The sequence below is a fragment of the Penicillium diatomitis genome (genome assembly GCF_028827545.1).
Source record: "Penicillium diatomitis strain IBT 30728 chromosome Unknown utg000001l_segment0_segment0, whole genome shotgun sequence".
Classification (NCBI taxonomy): Eukaryota; Fungi; Ascomycota; class Eurotiomycetes; order Eurotiales; family Aspergillaceae; genus Penicillium; species Penicillium diatomitis.
The window spans coordinates 3,795,246-3,815,706 of record NW_026623173.1 but is presented as its reverse complement, the minus strand read 5'-3'; the positions used below and the strand labels follow the sequence as shown (position 1 = coordinate 3,815,706).

The 20,461-nt window shown below is 51.4% G+C and overlaps 9 protein-coding genes across 9 annotated transcripts; 3 read left to right on the top strand and 6 right to left on the bottom strand.

The window, feature by feature from the left end:
* Positions 1 to 1,200: 1,200 nt before the first annotated feature.
* N7539_001103 (uncharacterized protein) lies at positions 1,201 to 2,094 on the top strand (the record flags this gene model as incomplete). The annotated part of the gene is made up of 1 exon (XM_056930707.1): positions 1,201 to 2,094. One exon carries the CDS (start codon positions 1,201 to 1,203, stop codon positions 2,092 to 2,094), a length of 894 nt encoding a protein of 297 aa, XP_056795000.1.
* Positions 2,095 to 2,604: 510 nt separating this feature from the next.
* cbpA (putative calcineurin binding protein) lies at positions 2,605 to 3,474 on the bottom strand (the record flags this gene model as incomplete). The annotated part of the gene is made up of 1 exon (XM_056930706.1): positions 2,605 to 3,474. The coding sequence occupies one exon, from the start codon at positions 3,472 to 3,474 to the stop codon at positions 2,605 to 2,607; it is 870 nt and encodes a 289-aa protein (XP_056794999.1).
* A 779-nt stretch (positions 3,475 to 4,253) lies between these two features.
* On the bottom strand, positions 4,254 to 4,613 carry N7539_001101 (uncharacterized protein; the record flags this gene model as incomplete). Its single annotated transcript, XM_056930705.1, has 1 exon — positions 4,254 to 4,613. The coding sequence occupies one exon, from the start codon at positions 4,611 to 4,613 to the stop codon at positions 4,254 to 4,256; it is 360 nt and encodes a 119-aa protein (XP_056794998.1).
* Positions 4,614 to 5,548: 935 nt separating this feature from the next.
* On the bottom strand, positions 5,549 to 6,388 carry N7539_001100 (uncharacterized protein; the record flags this gene model as incomplete). The annotated part of the gene is made up of 1 exon (XM_056930704.1): positions 5,549 to 6,388. One exon carries the CDS (start codon positions 6,386 to 6,388, stop codon positions 5,549 to 5,551), a length of 840 nt encoding a protein of 279 aa, XP_056794997.1.
* A 1,440-nt stretch (positions 6,389 to 7,828) lies between these two features.
* On the bottom strand, positions 7,829 to 8,758 carry N7539_001099 (lipase family protein; the record flags this gene model as incomplete). Its single annotated transcript, XM_056930703.1, has 2 exons — positions 7,829 to 8,213; positions 8,298 to 8,758. The coding sequence occupies 2 exons, from the start codon at positions 8,756 to 8,758 to the stop codon at positions 7,829 to 7,831; spliced, it is 846 nt and encodes a 281-aa protein (XP_056794996.1).
* Positions 8,759 to 10,394: 1,636 nt separating this feature from the next.
* On the bottom strand, positions 10,395 to 12,629 carry N7539_001098 (uncharacterized protein; the record flags this gene model as incomplete). Its single annotated transcript, XM_056930702.1, has 1 exon — positions 10,395 to 12,629. One exon carries the CDS (start codon positions 12,627 to 12,629, stop codon positions 10,395 to 10,397), a length of 2,235 nt encoding a protein of 744 aa, XP_056794995.1.
* A 1,132-nt stretch (positions 12,630 to 13,761) lies between these two features.
* grpE (mitochondrial nucleotide exchange factor MGE1) lies at positions 13,762 to 14,680 on the top strand (the record flags this gene model as incomplete). The annotated part of the gene is made up of 3 exons (XM_056930701.1): positions 13,762 to 14,055; positions 14,130 to 14,555; positions 14,648 to 14,680. 3 exons carry the CDS (start codon positions 13,762 to 13,764, stop codon positions 14,678 to 14,680), a joined length of 753 nt encoding a protein of 250 aa, XP_056794994.1.
* A 602-nt stretch (positions 14,681 to 15,282) lies between these two features.
* N7539_001096 (phenylalanine--tRNA ligase) lies at positions 15,283 to 16,836 on the bottom strand (the record flags this gene model as incomplete). The annotated part of the gene is made up of 1 exon (XM_056930700.1): positions 15,283 to 16,836. The coding sequence occupies one exon, from the start codon at positions 16,834 to 16,836 to the stop codon at positions 15,283 to 15,285; it is 1,554 nt and encodes a 517-aa protein (XP_056794993.1).
* A 1,599-nt stretch (positions 16,837 to 18,435) lies between these two features.
* Positions 18,436 to 19,741, top strand: N7539_001095 (uncharacterized protein; the record flags this gene model as incomplete). The annotated part of the gene is made up of 4 exons (XM_056930699.1): positions 18,436 to 18,598; positions 18,664 to 18,668; positions 18,784 to 18,870; positions 19,043 to 19,741. 4 exons carry the CDS (start codon positions 18,436 to 18,438, stop codon positions 19,739 to 19,741), a joined length of 954 nt encoding a protein of 317 aa, XP_056794992.1.
* Between the last annotated feature and the right edge of the window lie 720 nt (positions 19,742 to 20,461).

The window sequence follows — 20,461 nt, the reverse complement described above, 5'->3', positions numbered from 1 at the left end:
GTCTGCTTCAATATCAGGTTTTCAACGATGTTTCGTTTTTATCAAGGGCTGAATACAAAGTACATGATAAGATAGTATTTAAAGGGTTAGACTTGTTTCACTTGATAATATACAGGATCTGAGACATGCAGTCTGACATTGTTGAATTGTTCCAGATCTGTCGGGCCGGAAGTTAAGTATGCCTATCTCTTTGGGTTTGTTCATCTGGAACACTATACTTTCTTCTCTGTTGTTGATGGGGAGAATTCAATACCTTAGTATCAATGAAAGCTTTTGCTTCAGTCATGAGAAATGGAGAATCAGTAAAAGCGTAGTATTTTTCCTAAAATCAATGCTCACTAAATAAGGTCAACCATTACCTAGGACCGCCAAGGTCAATGCTACTAATAAGAATATACACCTTGTTATCAAGCAGTTCGGAACAAAGGATCATCAACGACCTCTGTCGTGGACTTGGAATGCATGAACGAGCATTTTTTTTCTGTCTCAATGGATTCCTGACATTATGTCTTGGTGATTCCTTTCTTTGATAAGATTCGATTGCCAAATTCAAGTAGCTGCTGGGGGGGGGGGGGAAGGGGGGGGTGGGCATGTAGACGTTCTATCTGTACTCCCACCGATGCTACTGATCGAAGCTTTATATGACAGTAAACTCAACGTCGAGATGATCAAATGAGCCTTATAAAATATCGACAAATAGTGTAGAGTGGTGCAACACATAGAGGATCTATGGGTTTTGCATAGTACGAAAAAGGCAATTCGAAAAGCTAAACACAAGACAAAAGCCAAGTACCTCAACAAACAATCCCATACTATGGCCAAGTACGCAACGGCTACCGGCGGAATGTTTGACATGTCTTTCTAGCCCTAATCGATAATACATGCTATATCAAGATGAGACACAGTGACAAGGCAACTCTAGTGAGCCCCGGACGCTTCCAAGATCAACACACCTACCTATTGCTTTATCAGATTAACATCCACACGCATTCCTTTCCTATGAAACCAACAGACGCTTTCACTCTCGTTTCAACAGACATTCACTTACTCGTTCGCACATTTCCACACTCACATGCTTTGATACCGAGCTCAAAAATCCATCCCCCAAAGCAGACCAGCACTGGTATCAACGCTCATCCTGAACCGGCTTTCAATTCTATCTTTTTATTCCTTCTCATCCAAATATCTCCAACCATCACCATGTTAGCCAGTCCTGGGACCGTGTGTGACTCCAAGGCCAATCTCAAGTATCTCTCAGACACTCCAGCAGCACCAGTAACACCACCTCTTGCTTCTTCTCAACCTCCACAACCCCCTCTGTCTATCCCCCCTCTCGCTCCAACTCCTGGGACCTCCATCTGGCCCAGCTTCTTCGCCATCGAGCGTCGATCTTTCCAAGATGACCTCGCGACCATCATCGATGTTCTTCGATCCCACGAAGACCACGGTCTCAGCATCAAATTTGCCCACCAAATCGCCCACCGAACCAACTACCCCGGCGACATGAACTACCTCATCAACGCGGTCAAGGACTCCACCGCCACCAAGGAACATATTGCCCGCCGACACCTGCTCGCCAACATCAAGAGCCTGACTCGCATGTTCCTTGACTACGAGCGTGACCAGGCCAGTCCCTGTTTCGGTATCCGTTTGACTCTAATCCTGGATCTCTGCAAGACGCTGGAACACAATTTGTTGAGGGAGGCGTATTCCTACGAGGAGGATGAGACTGGGTCTCGCACGGCGAGATATGTGGCGAAAGCGCTGGAATTGGTGATTCTGCAAATTGGTACTTTGACGCTGGATGGGAATGTGCAGGCTGATGGTCAGGCGGTGCTGGCTAAAGGGCTGGCCAGGAAGAAGACGGTCGAGGTTGAGGCCAAGGCGAAGAACCAGAAGCTGTCGCGGGAGGGACGCGAGTTGAAGCGAGCCTGGGAGATGATGCAGTTTGCGGGGATGGTTGGCGACGATGACTGCTTCTGCAAGGCTTGTAAGGAAGAGGCGCAGGCTAAGGTGAAAGGTAAGAGGGGAGACCTCGCTGCTGCTGCTGCTGCTGCTGCTGCTGTTTATGGCATTGATTTGGGGCGAGACTGACTTTTTCTTTCTCTCTTCTTATCTTCAGTGTCTGCGATGGGAAACTGAATCAAATGGAGGCAGAAAGGGAAATGGTGCTATCTTGGGAATGGCGCATGTACGATGACATGTTATGACTGTACGAGTTTATTTGCGAATTTATCATCTTTATTGCTATGATATCGCGAGAGATGACCATCAAAGCGACCGAAGGCCCCAGTATATCAAATTTACTGAGCTTGTTGACTTGAAGTACTGGAATGAATGGATGATTGATTAAAGAATACGCGAATCCGATGACCCATAGCATGCTTGAGTAGTGCCAGATGACAAGAGTGGCCCCTCCAACGCCAGATACATATATGCAATTCCAATCCCACGGCGATGATTCAAACTATGCATATTACCCCATCGCTAAAATTTCAACGACAGCAAAATCAAAAGAAAGGACAGGTGAACAGCATGAACCAGGAAGAAAGAGAAGATCATTGCCCACAGATCGCAGGTATATCAACTCGACTCGGTCCAACTCTAATGCATCAGCTCCACAGGAGGCCGAGCTGTCTTGGGAGGCGTCTTGTTGATGAACATCTCCACTGGACTCCACTGGGCGTCCAGCTCCATATCCATGTCCTCGTCCACGGGCAGACTTGTGTCTTCCACCATCACAGCAGGAAGATTGGGGCTGTGGCCGTGGTCCTCGGGATGGAAGATGATAGTGCTACTTCGGCTGCGCTGTTGCTGTGGCGCTCCGGCCATCGGAAAGCTCCCCGTACGCTGATCGAAGCTGATGGAAACCGGAGTCGCAGGATCGACATTCATCGAATCGGAGGAGGGATCTGTTCTGAGATTGGCGAGAGCAGTCGCCAGATCACTGGCATGAACCTCCTTGTTGGGAGGGTCCTCATTGCGCATCTGCCAGCCGTGAGGGGGACTGGGAGGAGGCGAAATGAAGAAGAGCTTGTCGAGTTGAGGCGCCTCCAGCAGCTGTTTGCGCTGGGTCTCCTCTTGGCTCAGGATGGGCGTGGGTTCACCAAAGTAGATACGAGGGCGCACGTTGCGGTTTAACAGGCGAGTACCCTCGAGCATCTTGCGGACGGCAATGGCATCCTCATCGGAGTGGAAGGAGCAGATAATGCGACGGAATGAGGGTAGTGGGGAGAAGGAGTTCAACCGAGCGACCACGGTGATCTGATTGCGGATGGATTCCAGAGAGGACGGCTGGAAGAGAACGAGGTCATTGAGCTCGGTGATGATGAGAGTATTGGAAGGTGGTGTCGGTTGAGAGAGAGGAGGAAGGCTGGTGATGTCAATGGAGAGGGAAGGCCGAGCGCGAGAGTGTGCAGCGGCGAAGGCCGGAGAGGTTTGCGATGAAGGAGATGGTGAGATGAATTCCGCCATGGTTGGAGAGACGAAGCTGAACGGGATTGTGTTTTCTGGAAGATTGTTCGGCTGTCGTCAAGATATAAAGCGACGAAGAGGGAGTTTGCGTGTGGCGGAAGGATGCGTTCGAGTTCGAAACAACACACTCTTTTTCAACGAAGGCGTTGAAGATAAGCAGGCGATTGATAAGAGAAAAAAGGGGAGTGGGTTCTCTCAAGGTTGCCACCGGAGAAGTTGTGAGAAGGCGGAGTTGGTGGCGGACCGTAGAGCCGGTTCGTTCCTGGTCTAGAACTTGGGCAGTTTGCAGACTTTGCACTCCTGGACGAGACTGCAGATGATTCTCGAGATCGATCTTCCTTTTGGCTTGTTCCGAACGAGCAAGGCGAGGGCAGGAGCGAGCTATTAAATAAGGTTAAAACACACAAGAGAATATTGCTGCTGGCGACGTCCGCATGCAGATGTATTTAAGCCTCAGTCGATGTCTCTTCGCTTTTGTTGATTGCTTTGAGAGTGGAGCGGGGAGGCGCAGCGAGTGACGTTCGCCGGAGTCGTCTTGAAGCCGGGGGCAGTGCAGCCCGGCTGAGATTGTTGACCAAGTCAATAGTCAACATTCAGCGTGGGACTAGGAGCGATAGTAAAAATTTCGCAGCAGCTACGAAGTACCAAGTACGAACTAAGACTAAAGTACCAAGTATTGACAGCCATGGCGTTACACGACTTCGCATCAATGGATGTACTGCCTCACAGGATCCATCCGGAATGCTCACTGCCTTCGGACCCATTCTTCATTCCAGAACTTACTGCGATCTGTCCGATGGGGGTTGATCGGCGCAGCAGAATGCAGCTTGACAGCTATGAAGGGTCTGACAGTAGTAGTAGTAGTAGTAGTAGTAGTAGTAGTAGTAGTAGTAGTAGTAGTAGTAGTAGTAGTAGTAGTAGTAGTAGTAGTAGTAGTAGTAGTAGTAGTAGTAGTAGTAGTAGTAGTAGTAGTAGTAGTAGTAGTAGTAGTAGACGTAGTAGAAGTAGTAGTAGTAGTAGTAGTAGTAGTAGTAGTAGTAGTAGTAGTAGTAGTAGTAGTAGTAGTAGTAGTAGTAGTAGTAGTAGTAGTAGTAGTAGTAGTAGTAGTAGTAGTAGTAGTAGTAGCAGTAGAATTCCATTTTCTTTACCCTATCACTGCTCAGATGTGTAGAACTACAGGGTACTTTCCTGTAGGAGGATTCTACATAACAATCAAAGTACCGAACCTCTTACCCTGAGATGACCGCCGCAATCCCACCGCCCGGAAGATCCGACGCCACAGCTGCGCCACACCTTCATCCTGCGCATCTCAATCCATTTTCGGGCCCCGATTCCCACAGCTGAGCCTACTTTGAGTATGGACTATGGAGTATGAACATGCAAAGTCTTGAGCCTGCGAACTCGTGCAGTGGAACATCCGGGCTGAGCTCGATCCCCAACATCTCTACAGAACCCAAGTATCGAACCTATCGAGTGGAACGAGTCAAGAGTGGGGAATACCCATGTCATCCAGGATTCCAGCCTCCTCACTTTCGACCGCATCGGCAAGCTTGCGAATCTGACCGGCTCGGCGCCGTCTTGACTCTCCGTTGCTTCGGATGAGATGACTAGGCCGCCGGATTCACACAGAGCACTGCCTGGATTTGACAGTGCCGGCCAGACTCCGCCTCACGACTCAGTTACTACCAGATCGTGATACTGATAGTAGTGGTAGTGGCACAGCTACTTCCTAGATTGACGAGGCTACTATATTGGAACATGTCACATGAAAATCTGATAAGATGCACTGCCACGTGATACTATCATTGCACTGCACGTAGTCATTTTCCTGTCGAGTCACGAGCTCGATGGATGCTCGCAAGATCAGAGTCTTCAAGGTTGTCTTTTGGATTCACAAATGTCCAACTGAAAAGTCATTAATTTGACAGGCTTTCTTTGCATTGCATTGAGAGCCTCTGGAAACGTAAATGTCGCGAACCCGGGTCCTTCGTACATGGGAATATAGTACACGCGACTTGGGTCTGATCTCGAGAGTCGTTTCTCGTTCGATTTGAAGATGCCCCATAGAGAGATCTCACGTTGAAGAGCCTGAATCCGTCACGTTCCATAACATTCCTTTGACGTCCTCATCCTGTAACAGCATCTGGTGTTCCTTTTTCAGAGACGTCGCGTCATTGGTCTCAAACCAAAATGCCCACGTACTCTGGGTGTTGACGTCGGTGTTGTCCCGACTCGACTTTAATCCCACGTGCTGCAGCTGCGGAGGTGCCAGCGCATATCGAGTCAACTCGTGGCTATCCGCGTATTCCTCGATCATCGAGTCTGTCTGTCCGTGTCCCCTTTCACGCAGAAATTGCATGAGTCCGTTGACTCGCTCCCGTGGAAACACCAACCCCTGTGTACAACAGCCATATTTGTTCATTTCAACTACTCCGGTCAGAGGCATTAGGTTGTATTTGCCGACCATGTAGATGAACGCCGTGAATGCCGGTACGCAAACCACAGAGATGACGGCAATGCTGGCGGTGTCGAGGTGGAACCGCTGGTATCGACTGCGACGGAGAGCGATCAAGCACGATACCGTGGACAGCATCAAGAACCCAAACACAAAGGGCATGTTTCGATAGACGAAATCTGAACTCGTCCAAGTTAATGAGGTCTCGGTGTAGAATAGACGGAGATAGAGCCACGGCTTCGCCGAGTGCTGTTCGAATCGGGCGATTTCCGCCAGCGCCTTGAGGGTTTTGCTGAACCACCCGGTCGCAAGGATGATGTCATCCTCGAAGATGATTGTGTGTGAGGCATTGAGGTCCTTGCAGGTTTGGAGGGCATATACATAATCACTAAACAAAAATAATCCAGTTGTTAGCCACGCACCTATTTCCGGAACCATGTACCAGACTTGGGCTGTCATTCCCGCCGCGACAATGTCAAAATTGCGGGCAGGACTCTGCCCAGCGCTTGCAATGACTTACAACACCCCCTTCTCGTAGAAATTCCTCTCCTTCTCTATCTTTTGCAAATGCTCAAATTCCTTTTCCGACACATTGTACGTTGTCGCCGAGTCCGCCAGCCGTTCTACCCATCGTTGTCCCCAACTGGGGTGGAGCCTCGGTTCTGTGTTGGCGAACAAAAAGCTGAGATACATATTACTTCGCTCATGATTGTCCAACCCCTCGAGGATCGAGCCCACGGTGGCTTCAAAATAGTCCGTGTCGCGTCGGACAGTCACTATGGCGACACATATATGCGGTATGGGAGCAGACTTGACGGAGACAGGAGGATCTAGGCCGGCATTATAGCGTGTAATGAAATGCCGCGCTTCACGCTCCCGCTGGAGGCTATAATCCAATTCATATACATGTGTGTCCTTGAAGAAGGCCGAGTGAGGATCACGCCAGAGTTTGATGCGAAACACTTGGTAGAGCAGGAGCCAAAGCACCAGGGCGGAAAGGAGGATCTTCGTGGCGCGAAGGCGGAGATAGTGAGCGAGCAGGGTCGGCGCTTTTCGGACCACCCCTCTCACGGACATCAGGGGCGATGTGCGATGAGCTTTGGGGAGGGGAGGAAGTCTGACAATGCGGAAGTCCAGCAAAAGAGAGATGAGGCTGCAACTGGAGCCATGAAGGGTGCTTGTGTCATCGCTTGGCTGAAACGACAAGGATTGGTGTTTATTTTTCGTCTGGGCACTGGCACAGTCCCCACGCAACAGGCCCCCCAGCAGGCCAGCACACCTCACATAAGCGCGAAGACTAGGTATTTTCCAACGTCCACTGTCGGGTCGCAATTTACATAAGAAAGGTACCTGCAGAGAAAAGCGGGGACATGTGATCATCGGGGTTTCGCCCCAAGCGGAGGCTTCGGTTTCACGAAAGGAATCGAACATCCGTAGGCGATGGCCGAAGATAAAGTGGAGGAGCTCGAACGCGATAAGTGTTCGATGGACTCCACCGGACCGGTTCACAACTTGACATTTGATCGGGGCCCTGATCCACCACCTGAATCAGGTGCATTTGATTCTCTCCACCTCAAGTCAGTCGAGTGCGTCGCTGTGTTCATCGCTTGGACCGTGAACAAGCGGGTAGTGGCTGTTCATTGCTAGTGAAGAAATCCCCATCGCGTACGGGGGATATCTACAGGTAGGTTGCACGTGCTAGGGCGCGTCGAGAACCACATGACTAAAGAAATACGCCGAAACTGATGCGAGGCTTGTATTGGAAGAAGATCTCGGTGCGTGTCCAGCAGAACACCACTATATTTCACATGCTCATTCTGGGAGCTGCAACTTGGAATTCCATACCATGGAACGAACGCACGAATATTCAAGTTCGCCCCCAGAGGCCAAATCTAATATTTACCAAGAGCAAGCTCCGCTGGTCATACCAAAGTATGTGGTGTGAGCTCCATTCACACCCTGTCCACCCTGAGCCTCACAGCACTGGTCTCCATTGCCAGTGCAGACAAAGATGTTGTGCGCATTGTAAGGGTCGACGCTCCAGAACTCAACACCAGACGACACGTATCCCATCGAGGTAGGAGGCACGTTGGGAATGCCGTCATTGGCGTGGGTGGTGCGGAAGTAGCGAGTGGTGGAGGCGCTGCCGGCGTGGAAGTGCTCGTTCATGTAGTCGGCGAAGGCCTGGTTGCCAGTTCGAGGTTCACCAAAGGTGTACAGGCTGATATCGCTGTAGGTGGCAGCCAGCTGAGCGGCGGTGATGGAGGCCATTGAAGCACCGAGGCTGGGATGTTTCTTGTCAGCGTTCATCCTCCTACTAGCGGCCACAAGAGTATATGGATTTTTCCTGTGGGCGCATAGTTCTTACCTGTGGCCGGTCACCGTCAAGGCATATCCTTGGTGCTGGTTGACTTGCGAGTCAACCAGCGACTCAACCTGATCCTTGACCGAGAGCCAGCCGGTATAGTATCCGCCGTGCACGAAGCATCCCTCACACTTGGGGTTGGTCTGAAAAGCGGCCGGGTTGTAGTTGGTGTCCAATTGAAGGTTAGTGTTACTGCCGGTGCCACGGAAGACAGTGATGATCTCTCGGCGAGAGTCGTCGCGAAGAACCCATCCGTTGATGTCGGTCTGGGAATTGTAGATCTTTCCCACAATGGAGATGGTGGAAGGGATCTTGCACAGGTTGGCATAGGCAGCCTGCGAGATGGTGGCCATCTCAACCAAGCGGTTGTAGACGTCCTGCGAGACACCCTGAGTCATCGCAGCGAAACCCTGGCTGGCGGCCAGAGACAGCGCCAGCATGTGAGGAGCAGTGAACAACTTCATGACGCGCGGGACTGGTAGGTGACCGAAAGACCAAGGATCTGATGAATTGGCTTGATGACCGCGAGTTGAGCAAAGTCGCTGCTGAAAAAACAAGAATGAGCCTTGGAAACGCCATCTCTGCTTGTTTAAGTAGCGAATCTTTCTCTCATCCTCCAACTCATCTCACGATATTCAGCAAGCATGCAACTGCCGTGGGTGGACTGTGGGTCACACATCCAGGATGAAAATGTGTCGAAGTTGGGTCCGCATTGCCTGTTAAGGTGATTCTCCGGACGAAATCCTCAAATGACGCACTACCCTGTCAAGTCCCACTGGACCCTGTGCGCAATTGATTTGACATTCACAGGATCCTCCTGGGTAATATGGGCGATATCGCTCTGGTGCGCACGAGCTGCAAGTTGCAACGGCCATCATTCGGCCACGAGGGGAAGAAGGCATCTCTCCTGGATCTACTTGTCTTGGGCTGAAACGACGGAAGCCACTCGTCTCGAGGCATTCGAACGGGCATTGAGTCCGCTGTGCTCACACCCTGTCGATCTTCAGTTTTAGGCAAAAGACCATGCGTGAGGAACGGGAGATGATCTTCACGGGTTCATCGGAAGTTTCATAGCTTCATGTGGCTCGGCAGTTCGAGAATATTGATCTTGCCGACGTTCATCGATGTGCCAATAGCTGTGTATGGAGTATGGACTACTCTATGTAGTATGTACTGACTCTACGGAGTGGCAATGCTCGCATGACTAGCGACTACGGAGATGTTTGTCCGTCGACAGAAGGGAAAAGGGAGAAAAGGAAGAAATGTGGATGCCGAGCCGTGGCGTTTCAGAGTGCCGGTTTTGGCTTGCCATGCGAAGAATCCTGCAACTACTGAATGGACCCAGAGAAGCATCGATGCTGAATTCTTTCCAGGTGGAAGTAATAAAATCTGACGAGAAGTGGTTTTTTGCTCTCTTCACATCTAGACCGAAGAAGGACCTATCTCCTGTCCTCGGGAGTAGTATTAGTCACGACAGACCAAAACTACCTAACTACTATCTGCTTCATCTGACACAGGCACTCTGACAGCTCAGGTACCCACCCACCTTCAACATCTCTTGTCTTCCATTTCAGAGCAAGACATTCGACATGCTGGATAGATTTTATGAAGATGTTGCCTGTGGATCTGTGAGAACCGAGGGTCTCTGATCTGTAAGTCTTATGCAAGCAGTTCTCTGCACGGTCAGTTTCAGCCTTTCAGGTCGACTGATAGAAATCAGACCCTGTTGAGCTCTAAACAGAGAGTGAGCTACTATACATCAGACTCAAAAGGGCTGGAGCCTGGCAAAAATTCGACGGCGTTGAAGTAAATAGTCCGTAACAAGGCACGATGATCCACTCAATAATTGCACGCGTGAGACTCCTAATTCAAAGGCCACCCGGAGACAACGACCTACTCAAGTCGAGGGTTGATTCTAACCCCGTAAATTTATCTTGTTGAAGACATGGTTCTATGAAAATCAAGAATCTCAAGATGTACGTTCAAATTGTGTATGGAAATATCTGAAGTCGCAGAAACATAGTAAGACAACTGCATACGCGTGACAAAGTAAGACCTTCCGTCTGGGCCCAAACGACGGCCGTTCGCCAAAGGGCCCAGTTACTCATCATTTCTCAGTTCAGCCATGTCATAGACCTGCTCAGGAAGCTCAATACCCCGTGGAGCGGTCAGTATACCGAATTCCTGTGTGAAACCCGACTGCCTGTCGCTCGTCCCATAGAACCCGACAATAACATCACCGTCAGCAGGCTCCAAGGTCACGATACCCTCATCCTCCTCTTCCTGAGCATCTCTTTGATTGTCTTGCTCATCTTCGTCATCTCCATAAAGGTCGTCGTTGAGATATCCCCAAGAATCTCCATTGCTCAGAGTCATACGAATGCCCGACAGACTTCCCCATCCGTCTGCCCGCTTGCAAATTCTGATCTGGGAAATGGTTTCCCCCGCGGGAATCCTGTGGTCCTCCGATGCGTGTCCCCCGAAGCGATGAGTTGTGCCGTCGCTGTTCCGTGCAGGACCACAGTTGGCATGCTTGCCATCAGCGTAATAGACGACAGCCCCATCCATGGTGCATCCGACACGGAGGTCAATTGACGTCGCGCGATGCAGTTGGCCATCTTTGCCACGCCTGTGAAGAAGCATGGCCCACTTGCAGACTTGGGTATCGTCCAGACTCGAGTCGAGATCCTGACAGCGGACAGATTTTTTCTCCAGGACCAAGTCACTCCCGGGAATGGAAATGAAAGGAACTTCCTTGAGCATGGTCCAAACGTTCGCAACTACTCGACGTTTGCCATTCATGCCCAGGGCAACAATTCTCAAGGGATAAGCCTGGTTGTACTTGTTGCGAATATCGACGAGCTGGAATTCGGTGTGGTTGGACTTGTTGATGAATTGATGCACAACATCATCATGCGGAGAATCACTCGCAATTTCGATCCGCGCCAGACCCGCGGAGCAGGTGATCTTCAATCCTTCACAAGTACTTTCAGGGTCACTGGCAAGTTTTTTGGTCAGAATGACCTCCATTCGGACCTGAGCCTCGCGGAATTGCTGTGTGACAGGGGCATCGTCAGGAAGAGCAAAGTGCGGCATCAATTTGAACTTCAGAGCGTCTTGCAAGTCCCATTTAGCAGCATTTTCCAACTCAGGGTTATCTGCGTGCTGGATGAAATTCACTCCCCAGGTCTTGCTGTAACCTCGAGCCATAATGCCCGTCGTATGCTCCGCGCCAAATGCATGGCCCACTTCGTGCAAAAACGCACCCTGGCCGACGAAGCAAGCCCCACGGAGAGTGTCGCATTCGCCATTGTCGTTGCCCATGGTATCGCCAGGGGCTGTCGGATCAGTCAGACATGCAGGTACTTCCTCGAGGAAACGGGGCCAGGCATAAGTGAGGTGGCTTCCGAAAATCCCACAAGATATGCCATTGGGTTTGTGGCAGCCTAGGGCTGCATGTGCCGTGATCAAAGATTGCTCGTTGGAGTAATGAGAGTCCAAGATCAAACCAGCCACCACCGGTCGACTGGCCGAGTCAAAAGGCGCCCCTGAGTCACGCAGAGCTTCTTCAAAGTACCTGTTCAGGGCGTCACGATCGCGACCTCGTGAGTTCTGCTGCGCGATGTTGGCGTCGCGAAGCTGTGCAACTGTCTTGTCAGAGCGCACGATGTGAACCTTTGCCACGGCACCCATCTGACGAGCATCTCCCGGTGCGCGTTGGTAACTCTTTTGTAGCGAGGAGTTCCAGGTCCATTCCTCGTCCAGCCGGAACGAGCGCCGTCCCAAGTCCTTTTGTCGAAGGTCTTCGGCTGTGAGAGCTTGCCACATATATGCCGACATCCGGAACTTTGCAATCGCCGCATCTAAGCCACTGTGGGCAGTGGAAATGCTACCATATTTGACCGGAGGGCAGTCAATTAGCAGAGGCGAGTCCTTTGCCACGAGGATCGCCAGGTGGAGAGGCGGTAATTGAAGCAACGGAACATAGTTGACGCTGATTTCCGCCGATCCACAAATCTTCTGGTTTCGATAGAGGTTGAAAACGAGAGAGTTCTTTCCGGATGAAAGCATGACAAGCGCGCTCCATTTGCCCGCATTGCACGGCCAGTGTTGCGTGACATTGGATTGGATTGGCATGTTCGAGGATGAGACCGACACATAGTCCGTCTCATCGTCGGGGTCAAAGAACTGGCACTCGCCGTGAATGAGCAGGCATGTTTGATGGACCGTCTCTCCATCGTCCACATTTGTGACTTTGAACAGCCTCTGATCAGTGAACATGGGTTTGACTCGACGATCGGCCGTTGAGTCCGTCTCAATACTGCGCTTCGTCATTTTGTGTAACGAGATTCGGACAGAGCAGAGTGGTCGATAAGTGAATTACTAGTATGTTTAGATAAAGGACGAAAGATGTTGGCTTGTGAAATCACTATATCTCTCGAATTGTTGACCTTTTTTATACTTGGCTTTGAAGTCCAAGCGGCTCATGTTGCTGGGGCTAGGCTAGGCAGCTGCTAGCTGGTGCCTGGCGGGCGACCCGGCAAGCCCACGCTATGCTCTAGTGGGCGTTCGTTTGGGGCGCTGATAGGCTAGGGCAATATTAGATTCATCCTGGCAGCAGTTGCCTTTTGGTCATTTGAGTCATCTGGGAGAGATGAAAGAGTTTCGTACAATGATATGCTTGTGGTCGCTTCGTATTTCTCACATTGCGTGATTGTCTGCCTGTTAGTTCACACTGACAAGCCCGACCACGGTACATCAAATGGTTTCGACTTCAGCATCATCCATTTTCAATCGATGAGTGTGTTTTCCGCTTTAGCCAGCTCCTTATCACTCAGGAAGTTCGATAGTTATCGGGCTTGCTCAATGCGCTCAAGATGTCCGTTAAGTGACAAGAACCGGCGGTCCGATGAGAGTCGGGAGAAACGTGAGTGACGAATTCTATACTGTAAGCGACTATATCCAGTCGTATACAGTACAACTACAGTACTGAGTCTACTGACTTACTGAGTCCATAAATGTATGGTACAGTCACTGTCTTGAACCGCGGCCCAATCACTTGCCAAGTTCCAAGAGCTCAAGTTATGAGACTGAACAGTCAGAGCAGGACTAGATCGACAAACTCGATGCGTTCGATATATCAGGCGAAGAACTTGAAGGGTACAATGTATGTGCTCACTGTAGGACCGAAGTCTTAAGCGTGGACAGGGCTCGAGTTGAAAGCGTACAATCAATTTCACAGAATCATTCACTCATCGGCTCAGAGAGGAAGAGCTCGAGTCACGAGTGTAATTCGGGTCGGCGGTTTTCCCGTGCTGAGTCGGTCAGGTGACGTTCCATGAAATTCTCCCGGCCAGCAGCTGTCATTGCCGAATTCGCGACAAACAGTTTTCCTCCCATCATCAATTGAACCTGCCTCTTTCTACCATTGGCTTTCCCGAAACAACACCTTTCCAAATCTCACATCATGTTTCAGCGCACAGTATTCAGACAGGCCCTTGCTGCTCGGTCTGCCATGACCGCAGCCTCCTCCTCCACTTCCACAGCGCCGCTCGCTCTCCGACGGACGGCGCGTTTGCAGTCACAACTCCCCACGGCGTTGAGGCCATTTTCTCCTCAGCCCACCCGTCGATTCTACTCCACCGAGAACAACGGAGAGAAGAAGGAGGCTACACAGGAGGGTGAATCTGAGGTCAAGACCGAGGAGGACCCCGTCCGCAAGGAACTCGAGGAGAAGAAGAAAGAAGTCACCGAGCTGAAGGTAAGCTTGGGAGAACCATTTTTCTTTTCTGTTCGTGCATAAGCTACTGCCGGACATTATCTGACATGTAGTAGGACAAATACCTCCGCTCTGTCGCCGATTTCCGTAACCTGCAAGAACGCACTAAGCGCGATATGGATGGTGCCCGCAACTTTGCGATTCAGCGTTTCGCCAAGGACTTGCTCGAGAGCATTGACAACTTCGATCGCGCGCTCCTGGCTGTGCCCGCCGAGAAGCTCAAGGCTGAACGCACCGATGCCAACAAAGACTTGCTCGATCTGGTTGATGGTCTCAAGATGACCGAGAAGACTTTGATGAACACACTGCAGAAGCACGGTCTGGAGCGCTTCGATCCCAGCGAACAGGTCGAGGGCAAGGCCCAGAAGTTTGATCCCAACATGCACGAGGCCACCTTCATGGCCCCCTCGCCAAACCATGAAGACGGTGATGTTATGTATACCCAGAGCAAGGGTTTCCTGCTCAATGGACGTGTCGTTCGTGTAAGTTGTACCGTGGCGTCTTCGAGTTGCGTTTTCGACTCCATATTATCTGTCATTCGTCAGAACTAACAATGCTGCTCTTTCCGATACAGGCTGCCAAGGTTGGCGTGGTCAAGAACGCCTAAACGCCCAGACATTTCCCAAACGTATTACCTTCTCATCTTTCATGCGCCGCACCCTCATACCGACTGCTTCGTCACCCTCTGTACCATATATCATACCTATCTCACGATCACGATAAGCATCCGCGCACGGTTGCGACCGGAATTGGGATTCAGAAAAATTTCGACTTTCACTTGATTTTTGCTTGACTCTTGAATCTGTATCATAAAGTTACACTATCCATGTGTTGCATGTGACCGGAGGCGTCTGGTTTTTCTCGTCCTCGTCCTCGTCCCCGTCCTGGTGGATTCACCCTCTCATCGTGCAAATCTTCCGAGGATTTTCTCATTCTCATCTCATCTCCTGTACAATACAACATCCGCTCCTGCGCGATATGCCGATATGCTTTCAATTCTCTTCTAAACTTAGCCCGACGCCTTAAGTGCATGCAACATTGATTCTTTCGTCGGTCCCGTGGACTTTAGTCCATGCATTTAAAATTCGACGGTTCCAGAATATGACGATGTAGATTCCGAGGAGAGTTAAGAGACAGGGAACACTTTGGCAGTGATTCAATATTAAATTTGGTAATGTACAATGTAGTGTCGTTTGCCGTTGCTCGTACTCACCGCAACTCGACGCTGAAATCGTTGACGAGTTGGGTTCGCACCTTTTCATGCATTTCGTTCGTCTCTTCATTGGTCAATGTCCGCTCAAGGCTGCGGTAGTTGATGCGATAGCACATGCTTTGCTTCCCGGTCTTTGGATGAGTGAAATTGTCTATCAATCGCACGTCCTCGACCAGGTCACCGCCAATGCCACGGACAATTTCCATGACATCGTTCTCGTGGAAGGGGACCGCACCACCTGCCGCGCTGGCGCCACCCGCAGCAGCCGCCTGTGGCAGCCAGAAAGCCACGTCCTTGTAGCAGGCGGGGTGCTTGGAGAAGGGCTCGAAGCGGGTGATCTGGCCGGCGCGGAACTGAGATAGGAAGCGCTCGTCCTTGGACCAGAAGAGACGAATGTCGGGGATATTGAACAGGAGCATGGCGATGCGCTCGAGACCCAGGCCAAAGGCCCAGCCGAATCGGTTGGGCACGTCGGAGTTGATGAGAAGCTCTTGCTTGATGACTCCGCATCCCAGGACTTCCAACCATTCACCTTGCCAGAAGACTTCAAGTTCCCAGCCAGGACTGGTGAACGGGAAGTAGGCCTCTACCCAGCGCACCTTCAGAGGCTCTTGGTCGACCTTGCCGCCCGAGCTGGCCGCTGCAGCCTTTGATCCCTCCGTGAAGACCTTGATGACCATGCGCTCCAGCGATCGCTTCAGGTGCGCCGCCACCGCCTCGACCTCAGCCTCGCTGTGATGCTCTGCCTGTAGTGGGTTCCGTTGAGGGTGAATTGTGGGGTTTGGGTCTTCGACGACGACGTCGTGACGAGGGATCCGTTCGAGGTCCGCCCTGATCCGGGCGGCGGTCTCCTCGGATGCGCTGAGCGGATTCTGCTCCGGTCGCTTCCACAGCATGGCGGCCTCCATTTGGTGGAAGACGGGGTAGTGGCTTCGATCGATGGCATCGCGACGATAGACGTCTGCCACGACGGTATAGCCGACCTCTTCGGGCTTGGTCTTCTCGTTCCGGCTGATCTGCTGGAAATATGCCTGTTGATGCGCGCTGGTATGCGTGCGCAGAACGGTCTTCTCATTGATATAGTAGGTATCGGTACGGCTACGACCGGGGTGGTCTGGAGCGAAGCCCAGCACATCGAAGTTCTGTGCTGTGGTGACGACGGGGTTCTTTTCAAAGTAGTTTCCGAAGATAGGGGCCGAGAACTGACTCTCAATGAGTCGGCGAGTGATGGCCAGAGGATGGTTCTCGTCGAGGTACAGGCTCCGTCCGACGTGCGAGAGAATTGTGTCGGGGGTGTTTGTCCATTGATCGGTTGGATACTTGTTGTCTTGAATGTGTAGGTCTGGTCGCTCGTTCGAATCGGTGGCTGAAGAAGAAGTTTGCTTCCCGGTGCGAAGGAACGGCGTTGAGCTCCAGTTGCGACTTATTGCTGGAATCGACTGACGGAGGAACGGCTGTGTTTGGAGAGCCGCAATTCTGGGCCGGAGGGCAGCGGCAGTCCAACACGCACCGCTAGCTCGTAGAACTCGACCAGTGGCTAGCAAACGCATGGTGCACACGAGTTCTGGCTTGTGTAGATGTTGGCCGACTACCTATGACTGGTAATATGCTGCTCGACAAGCGTGCGGAGATGATCAAAACATCGCGCCCGGGGCCGGGTAAATAAGATCCCGAACTACATGTCTGCGTTCTGCAACTGCTGCGGAGTGCAGACTGCAGACAATCTCGGAGTCCCAAGAGGTGCAGTGGATGGGAACAGTGATCCAGAGCAGAGCTTTTCTTCGGATACAACATCAATATATATGGTGACCCTATCACCAGAATGTATAGCGTGCACCAGGCCAGCTCCCGTCCAACGCATTGAGGGCTTTATTTACATGGACTCGGGATACCTCTTGCCACAGTGGGTTAGGTAGATAAGGTAGGTTCACGCTACCTCTGCGAAAGTGCATAGAGAGCGAAACGTTTTGAAAGACTCGATCTGCTCTTCTGTTGCGACTTGACTGACACCTCGGCTGGAGCAGGAATCGTGGGTCGCTATGACTTGTATCATCGATGTTCCGAGTCCGAGATCATGGAGTGATGGCTTTGGAGAGAGGCGTTTCTTATCGACATCACATCACCACCTTATCGAGCAATTGATTGCCGATTGCCGATTGCAGTTCCGCCGCCGATCACTCCGACCAGGACGGGTCAGGTACAGCACTGAGGACTTTACTGTCCAGACTCCAGCCTCCAGACTCCATGAGTCAATGGAGGGAATTCCTCCGGGGATCGGGAGTTCAATTGTGTCCCGCCGCAGTTCCACCGAGGATACCCACCTGTAATTTGCAGGTCAAACTCTGAACTCACTGACTCAGCTGCCAGAGATCAGGATAATAACTAACTCACTACAAATCTACAAATATGTATTACAATTCGATAACCATGTTACCGTCAGTGTCAGGCAATATTGTTTTATTCGTATTATAATACTTGTAGGCCAAAAACTCACTACCAGATCAGGTAGAACGCAAGCTTCTTACCTAAAATGCCAACACTGCCGATACTCATGGAGTGTCCTTCAGACCTCAGATTCGTTTGCTGAGCCGCCGGTATAGATTCCGTCCCCCCTCTCGGTACGCAATTCTGAGGCCGAAGTCCCTCGTCACTTGACCCCAGATATCTCGGAGTCTGATTAGCTGCTAGAACCCGTGATTGACGCAGCGCATTCGACGTTTCGAGTCCCTAGACTCCTTACAATGCCGGGGCTGTATGTCTCTTACCGATGGCAGCATCCCCTCTGCGAAAGCAAGCCGAGGCAGTGATTGGCCCAGACTACATTATGGGCAGATACGTGCAGTCTGATTGGGCGCAATGCAAAGTCGGCCGAGCGGCTGAACGGCGCTTCGGCGGCCTGATTTGTCCCCGTCGGTAATCGCTCTTCAAAATTACGTCAAACGACCAAAAAGCCGGCCCTCTCCACTTGCGAAGAAAAAGAAGAAGAAAAAAGAAAAACAATTGCCCCCCCCCTCCCCAAAAAGGGAAACGATTAAAAAAGATGCAAAAAGGGTCCTCTGGACGCTCTCACTTGTGATCTCCTCCTTCAACATCATCACAACCCACTCTCCACTCCTGTCGAGTCCACCCGGCCTCGATCACCCTGCAAGATGGCAGACAGCGCCAAATTGTTGGAGGCTCCGGCCGCTCACACTCGGGTCGCCCCTATCTCGACACCTGCGCCGTCCAAGTCAAAAAAGGTGCACTATCCATTCTGGTTTGGCGGTTCCGCCTCATGCTTTGCCGCCGGAGTGACGCACCCTCTCGATCTAGGTAAATGCTGCTGCGATACCCCGTGCAGACCGTTTCGACGCGCTAACTATTTTGCTCCTCCCTAGTCAAGGTACTTCTGAAAGAATGACGTCCCGATATGGACTTCGGCAGCGTCTCGGTTTCCCACCGCTGGACTGGATGGCTGACCGAGGCTTTTCTTTGTCGCATTCTAGGTTCGATTACAGACACGCGCCCCGGATGCGCCCCGGACAATGGTGGGCACATTTGGCCACATTTTGCGCCATAATGGCTTCACAGGGCTGTACAATGGTGTACGTTCACTCTCGTTCTCTCCTATGCGATGCCTTTGCGATGTCTCTCTAGCGAGCAGCGCCATAGATTAGGGGCCCGACAAAGATCCCAGAGTTTCCCTGCGTTTCCTTGGGCTGAGAATATCTTCTGTTATTCCTTGGCTAACGCTTTTCCTCACCTGTCTCGTCACAGCTATCCGCCGCCCTGTTGCGCCAGATCACGTACTCTACCACCCGGTTCGGCATTTACGAAGAACTCAAATCCCGCTTCGCCAAACCGTCTCCCGACTCCTCGTCCACATCGCCTGGATTCTTCACATTGCTCGGCATTGCCTGTACATCAGGGTTTATCGGCGGGTTTGTCGGCAACCCGGCCGATGTGCTCAACGTGCGCATGCAATCAGATGCCGCCCTCCCACCGGCACAGCGCCGAAACTACCGTCATGCCTTCCACGGCCTGATCCAGATGACCAAGACGGAAGGTGTTTCGTCACTCTTCCGCGGCGTCTGGCCCAACTCCACACGTGCCATCTTGATGACGGCATCCCAGTTGACCTCCTATGATATCTTCAAGCGCCTCTGCATTGAACAGGCGGGCATGAGTGACAATGTGGGCACTCACTTCACCGCATCCTTCCTCGCTGGCTTTGTAGCAACCACCGTATGCAGCCCGGTGGATGTGATCAAGACTCGGATCATGACCGCATCGGCGGCCGAGTCCCGCGGACAGAGCATCGTGGGCCTGTTGCGCGATATCTGTCGCAAGGAGGGTCTTGCATGGACATTCCGTGGCTGGGTGCCCAGCTTTATCCGTCTTGGACCGCACACGATCGCCACGTTCCTCTTCTTGGAGGAGCACAAGAAGCTGTACCGAAAATTGAAGGGAATCTAGTGGCTTCCCGAACCGAGCAATTGAGAGGATAATCCTGACCTCCAACATCTTTCCATAAACCACCACCACTAGCCGCAAAGTTGCCTGAATTTCTCGTCAACTTTTGGCCCGTCTGCTGTCTCCTTCTCATGAACATTGGTGGCGTGATCTCTGAGCATTTGAGGAGATTTCTAACACGTGTATATCTTGCATCTCCCTCCATTTGACCGTTTCCCATTGAAGTTGGTGACGGCTGTCCAGGTTCCGCTTCACGAAACCCTTCCCAAATCTGCCAAGAGCCGACCCTGTCATGGCGGAAAGGATTTCCATGGACAGGGTCCCACGCATTTTTCCTTGCGTGGTCTCACATAATGAACCATTCACATCAATAGACTATAGATACCTCCAAGTGAATACCACATTCTCGCAAGGGAACTTGAACAAGTCCTTTTTCTTTTCTTTTGATGTTTGATTTCATCAGTGTAGTTAACTCTACATGCTCCTCCAAGTCCCTCGGGAATTTGAAAGCTAGTAAAACATCGTTCTACAACTCGACCAGGGACTCAGTAATTTTCACCGCTAAAGAGCCCTGACTGACTTGAATCATGACACGACCCGCACAGCCACAAAATCGCCCACTGCGCCGTAGCATTTCCGGAGATATAAGTAAATTGAACGGAACAAGAACATGCGTGTGGCACTCTTGAATCTCGTCTAGCTCCCCATTCAGAGACTTTGCAA